Below are 11,128 nucleotides of genomic sequence, written 5' to 3' on the forward strand. Positions count from 1 at the left end.
ATTGGCTGATTCTGAGCTTGGATCAAATTTGTGGCAGGGTTTTTACTTTTCTGTAATACTTTATTTTACATACGTATTTTAAGGGCCCACTGTTACAGTAGCCTAGCCTGGGCGAAAAGCCGACTGTTGACTCCGTCAATCAGTCTGGCAAAAGCCATGAGGAATCAGTCTCTGTGGAGGGTGGGAGATGGTCTGTCATTTAAATTAATTGAAGTTCCAAACTCAAATCAAAACCCATATTGTGCTTTATTAGCATGCCTGTTACGTTATAGCGTCGCAAAAGCATACAAATAACAAAACAAAAGTGTGAATATAGTTACCTTAACCAATCAGTAACGGATCTTGCGGGTGAGTTCTACGTCACCACTCTCAACTGTTTGCTGATTGGCTAAACACTGAGAGAACCGAGCTCGAGGCTTTTGCAGAGCCAAAATCTTTGGGTGGAGTACATGGATGGCGTCGCCAGGCTAACAGTAACCTCATTAGTGGAATAATTTGGCGTAACAACTACACACATATAATGCTGAATGTAACCAGGTCATACTGTGCAGTCTGCCACTCGGGGCTTGAACTCACAACCTTCCAGTTCACGCTCCAGTTCGGCACAGCAGGGACAATATGACACCACTGACCTTAAAGGACCAGTTCAGTCAATTTCAATATGCTGTTGTATTGCTGACGCTACCCTTGACTTGTCAGTACCCGGTGATGCCACATTTTTTGGCTAAGCCCTTTCCGAGATATGAGGTATTCTAATGGGGGCAGCGTTTGTTTACTTTTCTTTTTAATTAACATAGGCCTACTCCAAATATTTTCCCAAAAGGTACCGCTGTTTGCTAGTTGTCTGCTGATGTTGTATAACCTTTTGGATGTTTTTGGGAATAACTAAAAATGTTTTTTTGAAATGTAAACAAAGCGCTGCCCCTATTTCAATGACCAAGATCTCGGAAAAGGCTGAAGAAGAAGAAAAAAAACTCAGGTACTGACAAGTCCAGGGCAGTGTGAGCATTACAACTGCATGTTGAAATTGACTGAACTGGTCCTTTAAGTTCCAGACTGATAGCAGCGCTACCAATACCAGAGAGACTGGAATCTCTGCCGATACTGAATGAAGCTTTGGGAGGGAGGTTTAGTAACATTCTACCAGAGACTATTAGAATTAAGAGAATCTTTGATTCTACCGCAGACCTCTGCTAATAGACATCCATTACGCTTAACCACATCTCTCCTGTCCTTTCCTCTCTGCACTGGCTCCCTATCTGTCTCAGAATTAAATTCAAAGTACTTCTTTTAGTCTTTAAATCTTTACATGGTGAGGCCCCTTCCTATATTTATGACATGCTGCACTGCCCCTCGCACAGATCCCTTAGATCCACAGACAAAGGCCTTCTCCTAGTGCCCCGGTCCCGTCTTGTCAATAAAGGAGACGGAGACGGAGCCGTGGCAGCTCCACGCCTCTGGAATGATTTGCCCCGCAACATCAGACTCACCCCCACTACCTCTACTTTTAAAGGAGTATGCCACTATTTTGGGGCTTAATACAGTTAAAATCGTTGGCCAGGGTTTATATAGGTGGTAAAGTGTCTTATTTTTCATGTAAGCCGTTGTCTTGTTTTAAGACAAGTTAAAAGAGGGAGCATGTCGCTAAGCTAGTGAAAGTCAATGGATCCACGTAGCATGTAGCAATGCTACATGGATACATTGACTTTCACTAGCTTAGCGACATACTCCCCCTTTTAACTTGTCTTAAAGCAAGACAACGCTTAAAATGAAAAATAAGACACTTTACCACCTATATAAACCCCAGCCAACGATTTTAACTGTATTAAGCCCCAAAATAGTGGCATACCCCTTTAAATCCAGACTAAAATCGTATTTTTATACTTTAGCATTTGCTTCTTAGTTCTTACCTTTTTGCTCTTTAACACCTTTTATATTTATTTATTTTATTTTATTTTTTTTACTTTATTTTATTTGTATTTACCATATATAGGCCTATATTTTTGCTTATTGCCCTTTATGCTGAAAATTGTTTATTATGCTGCTGAAACTGTTTTACTGTTTTGATCAACATTTTAGTTAGACAATGTACAGCACTTAGGTCAGTTTTACCATTTTTAAATGTGCTTTATAAATAAAATGTACTTACTTACTCACTTACTTACACACACATACTGTACTGTGTCATGTAGTGTAGTTTGCTATACTTGGTATACTTCTACGCTTCTACCTTTTGCAAAACTAGGATTGAACAGTACAGCACTTGACAGGTCTGCAACAGGTTACACAATGTAAAGCAGGGGTGGGGATATGTCTCGAGGGCCGTTTGTGGCCATTGAGGCCGTTTTATCTGGCCCCCAGTGCCATTTTAATGCCATGCAGCTTCACATGACATATGACATATTTTGTAAAGAAATCTATAGAAATTATATTCGCAATACAATTAAGTTATTTTCAGGGGACCTAGAGAAGATGGGGTCTGTTTTAAAGGTGGCTGCCTTCAATATAGGCCTATAGGAGTACAAGGGGAAATCCAGGTTTGTGTTCATTGTACGGCCCTTGAAGGACTTTTACAGCCCTTGGAGGCCCTTAAAGTGGCCTCTCGAATGAAAAAGGTTCCCCACCCCTGATGTAAAGGTTTCAATCGAAGGCGCACTAACTCAGGGATAGCTGATGTTGTCGCTGGGTGTGTCTCCAATAAAAGTCATCAGCTAGAGAAAGACCACAATGTCTTTCTTGCTCTCTTTACTAAAATGTTAAACACACCATGTGCAAACACGTTTCGGCCTGAAGCCGCCCTCAGCACGTCACACTTTAGGCCGAAATGTGACTCCAACTCCCATTGTCATTGTGACACAGCACTCCACAGCACACAAGTGCACACTGCACACAATGAAATAGCATTTTATGCCTGACCCGTGCAAGGGGGCAGCCCTCAATGCCGCCCCAAGGGAGCAGCGCAGCAGGACAGTATGCTCAGGGTACCTCAGTCATGGAGGAGGATGGGGTAGAGCACTACCCAGACAGCAAAATGGGTCTGGCCCAGATCTGTGCCAGATGTTGGCAGGCATTTGGGCCAGGTCCGCAATCCTGGTCTGGCCCGGTTTCTTATTTTACAATGGCGCGGAGCTGGAACAGGTCTGGATTTTGGATCCGGAATGGATCTGGCCCAGGTCCAATCCACATGTTTGGAATTTGGCGGGTCAGGAGTCGAACCAGCAAACTTTGGGCTACAAGTCTGACGCCCTAACCTCTTAGCCATGACTGCCCTGGTATAAATACAATGATTGTCACAGAACCACCCTCAATGGCATGTATCGCTGGGGGTCAGATGGATCAATCCGTAACATTGTTATGTGTGACGGAGGTCATCTTGCACCTGTTCACCCCCCTCGGGGATCGAACGTGCGACCTCGTCAACTACAACGGTTCGGCAATGGGAGACACAGTACGATACCGCTGGGCCAAGAGACTAGTCTCTCGGCCCAACGGCACGAGACTGTATGAGGCTATCGGAGGGAGGTTTACCAACGTTCCACGCCAACTCTGTGCTAGTTAGCCTCCGTTACATATGGACTGGTATATGTTTAACTGGTTTCAGTATTGTCTATCACGATGATGGGGCCTCTGTCTTATTAAGCCTTGAGTTTCCTTCTGCATGCCATTTCTTTCAGTTGGCAAATTATACTGAATTTCAAAATGTTCAAAATATTCATGCAGGTTGTGGTAGGCCTCCTGCTGGGTGAGGCTACACTGTCAAGTTGCTTAATTACTGGTAGGCCTATTTGCAAATTATAAGGCAAAATAAAGGAAAATAACGAATAAAAATATAGTCTATTAGTAGGCTATACATTGTGTCTCATGTGTTGTGCTTGGTGATGTGTCTGTTGATGTTTCAGCAGTTGTAGGCTACATCTTGTAGTTGACTAGCCTAATAATAATAAGAATAATGATAATAATAATAATAATAATAATAATAATAATATGTTCTTGTTTTTGGTAATGTTCTGAATTTATTGAAGGGGGGAAATAATGAAACAAACTTAATAGCAGTTTGCGGTTTGCACTGAATATGACAAGATAAAAAGCCTGGAAACGTCAGCGCTCGTTAACTCTTATTTTGAAGTGGTTCCACGGGGTAGGCTAAGCACTTTGTTGATGTCCGGCGTTTCACCGGGATGTTTTTTTTTCTTAACTCGAAGTCTGTCGGACTGTCACTTTAATAGCTCTGTCTGTGTATGCCTGGTTGTAGGAGTGTGACATTATACGCGCAGAAGGTTATTCTCAGTCAATTCAGTGAGCACGCTCTGAAGAAATTTTACAGCTCAAGCGTATTGCAAGATGTGTCTATTAGATGAATGGTTACCAGTGGATATGACTGTCGGATGCATGCTTCTCATTGTCACAGCAGTTTGTGTAGTGTTGCAGGTGCTGCGTTTCATCTTCGCTGATGCTGACTTCACTTTGCTGTGGTCAGCTTCTTTTGGACACAAACCTGGTAAAGGCGATTCTTGGGTAGTACGGTTTTTTTTTTTTTTTTAATTATCTGTCCTGATTTCATGTCTTATCACACGGGGCAGCCATGGCTCAGTGGTTAGAGCACTGGCTTTAAGATTAGAGGTTTGCAGGTTCAAATCACACCCTTACCAATACCATCATCCATGGCTGAAGTGCCCTTGAGGAAGGCACCTAGCCCCACTTTGCTCCAGGGCCTGTAACCAATACCCTGAACCTAAATAAGTGTAAGTCTCTTTGGATACAAGCGTCAGCTAAGTGTAATGTACACTCGTGATAATTGAACCCCCATGATCTCCATTCTTTCTCGTAGACTACATTATATTGTAACAAATTGTTTGAGCAGACATCAGGGCTGTAGTACTCGAGTCCGGACTCGGCCCGAGTCCGGTCTCAAGTCCGGTTTTTTATGGACTTGGACTTGTCTCGGACTCGGTATTGTTTGGACTCGGACTTGTCTTGGACTCGGACAATGGTCTTGCCAAATTAGGCTTTTGGACTCGACCGGGTCTGTCATTAATTTTTGTTTATAACACTGGCCATCATAGATTGTAAAGTGGAGCTTGAAATCCAATAACAAACAAGTTTGTCTTCACATCCATGCCATATAGGTTATCTTCTAAGGTTCATACTATTGACATTCATCCTTTCATTGTTAAATACTGACCGACATGTGACTCGGACTTGACTTGGACTCTAATCTTTTTGGACTCGGTCTTGTCTCGGACTCGAACCTCTTTGGACTCGGACTTGTCTCAGACTTGACTAGTACTGGTCTTGGACTTGTCTTGGACTCTACAAAGGTGGACTTGACTACAGCCCTGGCAGACATTGTTATTCCATGTCATGAGTGACTATCATAAGTGACATTCCAGAACCTGAAGTCCTGCCTTCTAGGCTACTCATTAAACCTGACCAAATCTTCTCAGCAAAGCTGTATATCATTTACTAACACACTTGTTTTATGACCTGTATCTGACCACCAGAGTCTATTCTGAGGGGTCAGGTAGTGTGGATCACGGGCGCGTCCAGTGGCATCGGCGAAGAGCTGGCCTATCAACTAGCAGAGATTGGAGCTCGGCTGGTCTTGTCAGCACGCCGAGAGAATGAACTACAGAGAGTGAAAAGAGAATGTTTGGGTGAGTTAACAAGCCCAGTGGTTCCACGCCTGCCATGTCACATATGCAATCGGCTATCCAACTGTATGTGGACAGTTTCAATGTCTGAATGTCTACTTCACCAAATGTCAAACATCACCAAATCTGCCTTTTTACACCTTAACATCTCCAGACTCCCGCCCTCACTCTCTGTGTCACTGAAACATTCATCCGATCCATGCATTTATCACAGGGGTGGGGAACCTTTTTCATTCCAGGGGCCACGTCAAACTCCTCCAAGGGCCGTACTAGTAAGAACACGAACCAGGATTTCCCCCTGCACTTTAGGCATATATTTAAGGCAGCCACCTTTAAAACAGACCCCATCTTCATTAGATCCTCTGAATATAACTGGGTGGTTGACATGACGCCCTGTTTTTACATAACATTAGTTAAAAACCTGCAAAATGTATATTTTTCCAAATATTTTTACACCCAATATTTTCACCCAACTATTGCAAATGTAATTTCTAAGATTCCTTTACAAAATATGTCATATTTCATGTGAAACTGCATAACACTAAACTTAAATCAGTAGCCACATAAAGCGGTCTCAAGACCTCAAGACATGGGTCCCCTATGCATATGCATGCCATTACAGTGTCGTAACAGTGTCATGTCACAGTTATGCACGTGTCATTATGTTCATGTCTTAGACATTTTATGACTGTTGTTGGCCTTAAGTGACATTCGATTATGGCAAAGACAACCCTCTTTGCCATAACCGAATGTCACTTAAATGGACACTGTGCAGGAAATGGTCAAAATAGGCACTGCAACTATGCTGCTTATTGAAATTGGGCTGTCTATTGCCAAATTTGATCTTTACATGAAAGTTTACTAAGTATTAAACAAATATTTTCTAGTATGGTCCAAGTACCGTCATTTTTGCAGCTGAAAAAGGCTATTTTTGGAAATTCAAAATGGCGGACCATGGAGAAGATCCCCCTTTTCATGTATGAAAAGTGCAATTTTTCCAGTCATAATGATAACTTAGAATTTGATGCTGGTGGCAAGTATTCATGAAAAAGGTAACATTAGTGAATGGGCAGCATGAATTCTGGAAATAAACAACTAAAAATCTCACACAGTGTCCCTTTAAGGTCAACAGTCATAACTGTTTATTTGACAGGGACAGTGCACAACATACAATTGAGCCAGATTATAGCCCTAAGGCTCATTTTCATCTGTATAAATGTTTATGACATAATGTTTATGACTTATCTATGAGACTATGACTGTGTCATGACACTATTATGATACTGTAATGACATGCATATGACTCCGGCTTCAAGTAAAGTGTGTGACCCAACAAAGCCCTGGACCGATTAGTATGTTCAGAACTCAGCGGCCAGTGTCATATCGTGCACATAGTGGTGAAACTCATCATGCCCACACTTTTAACAACTTCAGTGGCTCGCAGTGAAGTCCTGTATCGTATACAAGCATCTTCTCTTGACCTACAAATCACTCCATGCTCTTGCTCCCCTGTACCTCTCTGAACTCCTCCAACCCTAGTCCAACCCCCACTCTAGGTAGCTGAGGTCCTCTGGCAAAGACCAGCTTGTCATCCCCTACGCCAGATTACGTACAGTACCATTAGTGACCGAGCCTTCTGTGTTGCTGCTCCCACCTTAGGAACAGTCTACCCACCCACATACACCAAACCCCCACACTGATCTCGTGGGAAAATCACCTCAAATCCCACCGTCCCCACCACCCAAGACCCTACCCCACCTTGTTTGTAAAGCAACCTTGGGGTTCATGAAAGGTGCTACAAAAGTTAGGATGATGATGATGATGATGATGATGATGTTGATGATGATTGTTTTCCTGACTACAGGACGATCTAAACTACATGATGAGGATATCCTAGTTCTCCCACTTGATCTACTGGACAGGACGTCCCATGAGCCTGCAACAGCAACTGTTGTGGAGCATTTTGGAAAAGTGAGTCTTTCAACTTTAAAGGTGCACTATGTAAGATGGTGGCCCAGAGTAGGTATTGCAACTATGCTGCTCATTGAAACTGTGCTGCCTATTGCCAAATGTTATCTTTTCATGAATATTTATTTACTAAGTAATAAACTAATATTTACCAGTATGACCAAAGTGTATGCAGCGAAAAATGTCTATTTCTGGGAATTCAAAATGGCGGACACGGAGAAGATCCCCCTTTTCATGTAAGAAAACAAGTGCCAGTTTCCCAGTCATAATGAATACTAGACTTTGATGGTGGTAAATATCCAGGAAAAAAGTTAACATTTGTGAATGAGCAGCATGAAAAATATTACATATTCTACCTTTAAGCACAGTGGGTTTACATACAGTGTTGAATCTCGCCCTCAAACCCGTGCCTGCAGTTCACCTAGGGAGCGCTGTCGAGACAGCAGAGGTCATAAGGCTGGCGCTAATAACTGACAATTGTGCTCGCTGTCTGCTGAAACTTGACAATATTACTGTAAGTTCTGTGAAACCAATGTGGATTTTAATGAAATGTACAATAACATGGGAGTTATGTCCTTCTGATTTCCTACAGCTTTGGCATTTAATGAGTCAGGCTCCGCTAGCATCTTGCTAACAAAATTCCTTTACTGCCGTCGTGATCACAGCAATGCAGCCGGCCGACCAATCCAAACGCAGTGTGTGAAGCCACTCGTGACGTCATATTGACAATAAAGACGTATTTTACAAAGATCCAGCAAGTTTAAACATTCAAACTAACTGCTGTTTGAAAGGATAATCTATCCTGCCTTTTGGAAAAATAAAATGAAACGATGATACCAATTCTCTCCCAAAGCAATGCATCGTGGTTGAGCTCCATGGGACCACATTCATGTCAACAGCCTCTGCGCTCCTTGGCGCTCCTCTGCGCTGTCTGGATGGCGCCACTTAGTGGACAGTACCACCCCGAAAAGGGGGGGCAATCGCTATTCCGACATACCGCTATTCCGACATACCGCTATTCCGACAGCCGACATACCGTAGGGTTAGGGTTAGGGTCAGGGTTAGGGTTAGGGTAACTGTATGCACTCTCCCTAAACTTAGTAAAAGCTGAGCAACGTAGCACAAACCAAAGAAATTGCATAACTCGCGCCGGTATTCCGACAATAGACATCAATGTCGGAATAGCGACATGTCGGAATAGCGCCACGTAACCCCCGGAAAAAGTAGCGAGATTGCTCTCTCGTACTACCCATAAACACTCTCTGCTTTAAGTTAGTCTGATGGTCTGGGTGTGAGACCTGATTTTGTGAACGCGTTTTTGTTTTTCTTTTGTTTCTCACAAAGATTGACATGCTCATAAACAATGGTGGACGTAGCCAGCGGTCGCTGTGTCTAGAGACTGCCGTGGAGGTGTATGAGGCCCTGATGGAGCTCAACGTCCTGGGCACCGTGTCCCTCACCAAGAGCGTGCTGCCCCACATGGTCCAGAGGGGTGTTGGTACTGTGACTGCTGTCAGCAGTGTGGTGGGCATCGCAGGGGCTCCGCTGGCCACCGGCTACGCTGCCAGCAAACACGCCTTGCAGGTCAGGGAACAGATTACACTGGTGCTTACTACGAGGTTGGATATAAAATAGACACTTAGTGCCAACGGTTGTGAACAAAAGAATCTACACAATGGTCACACACAATATTACAGGTCCAGTGTGTTGGTTTCATTGTGTTCATGGTGTTAATTTCATTATTCCAGTTATACATACAGCACTAAACACTACATAGAGAGGTCCCAATTATTCATGTATGAAACGTGTATGTCATACGAATAATTAGAAATTGATGGTGGTAGTGAATGAAGAGGATGACTGATGCAATCTATTGTGAATTTGTGTTCAGGCTGCTTTGTTGTGGCATACTATTGCTATATATATTTTTAATATTATTTTTATAATTATATATACACACAATAAAAATATTGACATACTTCTCTGTCATGGCCCTTTTCCCTCACAGGGTTTCTTTAATTCGTTGAGGATAGAGCTGGCTGATTATCCTGGCCTCACCATCAGCACCATTCTCCCAGGGCCGGTGCAGTCCCAAATAGTCCAGAATGCCTTTACTGAGTCGCTTAATAAGGTAAGCTTGGCACTCTGCCACACGGGTGAACTTGACCATAACCAATATCAGCCAATATCATCATCAATGTTATACTGTGTGTTAAGTTTTGTTGACGCCCACATGTGAGGTATAAAGTCAGTAGACTGGTTAAGGCTCCGATTTAATGGCTGCACATAGTCCAGAATGCCTTTACTGAGTCACTTAATAAGCTTGGTACTCCACCACACGTTAACACATTTGAGTGAACTTAACCATAGCCAATATCAGACAGCTTATTGGTCCAGTTTGTATATAAATATTGTTGATCTGAAATGTAAATACAGTATATTGATGGATCCATTTGATTGACACGGTCCTCCTTTTCTGTCCCTTTCAGCCATTGGTTGAGACAGGGAACCAGCAGCACAAGATGGCCACCTCTCGCTGTGCACGCCTCATCTTGTGTGGCTTGGCCAATCGAGTGAAAGAGATGTGGATTGGCCAGCAGCCATTTCTTTTGTATTTCTACGTGTGGCAGTACACACCTACGTTAGCCTGGTTTGTGACGAACCTATTGGGCAAGAAGAGAATTCAGAACTTCAAGGCTGGACTGGTAAGTTGGGTAACACTTTCCTTGACGCCGGTGTCATATGCCTGACATTACAGTGTCATAATAGTGTGAGTAGTGTGATGTCATAAACATTATGTCCGTGTCAAACATTTTATGAATGTTGGCCTTAAGTGATATTCGGTTATGGCTGTCTTTGCCTTAACCGAATGTCACTTAATTCCAACAGTCATAAAATGTTTGACACATGCATAACTGTGCCATGACACTGTTATGACCTGCCTATGACACCGGCGTCAAGTAAGTGTTACCGTAATTTGTTAGACTTAAAACATTGTTGGTGATGGTGGGGGGACAGCAGATAGTTCCTCACGGCAAGGGTTTGTACAAACTTGACTAGGGCGTGCATGTTCAATAAGTGTGTGGGGCAAGAATTTTAGCATGATATCAACTGACTGCTGACATTTTATTTGTATTTTTCCAGGATGCTGACTCTGCTTACTTCACAAAGCCAAAATCTCAATGAAGGATGGTGTTCATGGTCAACCGTTACGAATCTCATTGGATGACACATCTGATTAACTTTACTAATCAAGGGCCGAATAACCCTACAACTGAATCTGACCGTAACCTTGTAAGCAGTGTTGTATTTTTAAGAATCAAGACAATGAATTGTTAAATTCAGCACAACTATAGATGTTCTTCCGTTCCCTCAAAAATATGAAATAAAATGAACCATCGATTATTTTTTTGTGAAAAAAAAAGCGTTTTACTGTAATAAACTGTACATACAATAACATTTTACAGAAATAAAATGCATTTATACAAGGTTTACGGCAAACAGAGAAA

The 11,128-nt window shown here is 42.6% G+C and overlaps 1 protein-coding gene across 1 annotated transcript; it reads left to right on the forward strand.

Moving 5' to 3' along the window:
* The first annotated feature begins 4,187 nt into the window (after nt 1-4,187).
* Nucleotides 4,188-11,108, forward strand: dhrs7 (dehydrogenase/reductase (SDR family) member 7). The gene is made up of 7 exons (XM_063184281.1): nt 4,188-4,498; nt 5,502-5,654; nt 7,516-7,622; nt 8,964-9,203; nt 9,628-9,750; nt 10,109-10,324; nt 10,764-11,108. Exons 1-7 carry the CDS (start codon nt 4,342-4,344, stop codon nt 10,803-10,805), a joined length of 1,038 nt encoding a protein of 345 aa, XP_063040351.1. The 5' UTR covers nt 4,188-4,341; the 3' UTR covers nt 10,806-11,108.
* Nucleotides 11,109-11,128: the final 20 nt, after the last annotated feature.

This window comes from Engraulis encrasicolus, chromosome 19, assembly GCF_034702125.1.
Source record: "Engraulis encrasicolus isolate BLACKSEA-1 chromosome 19, IST_EnEncr_1.0, whole genome shotgun sequence".
Lineage (NCBI taxonomy): Eukaryota > Metazoa > Chordata > Actinopteri > Clupeiformes > Engraulidae > Engraulis > Engraulis encrasicolus.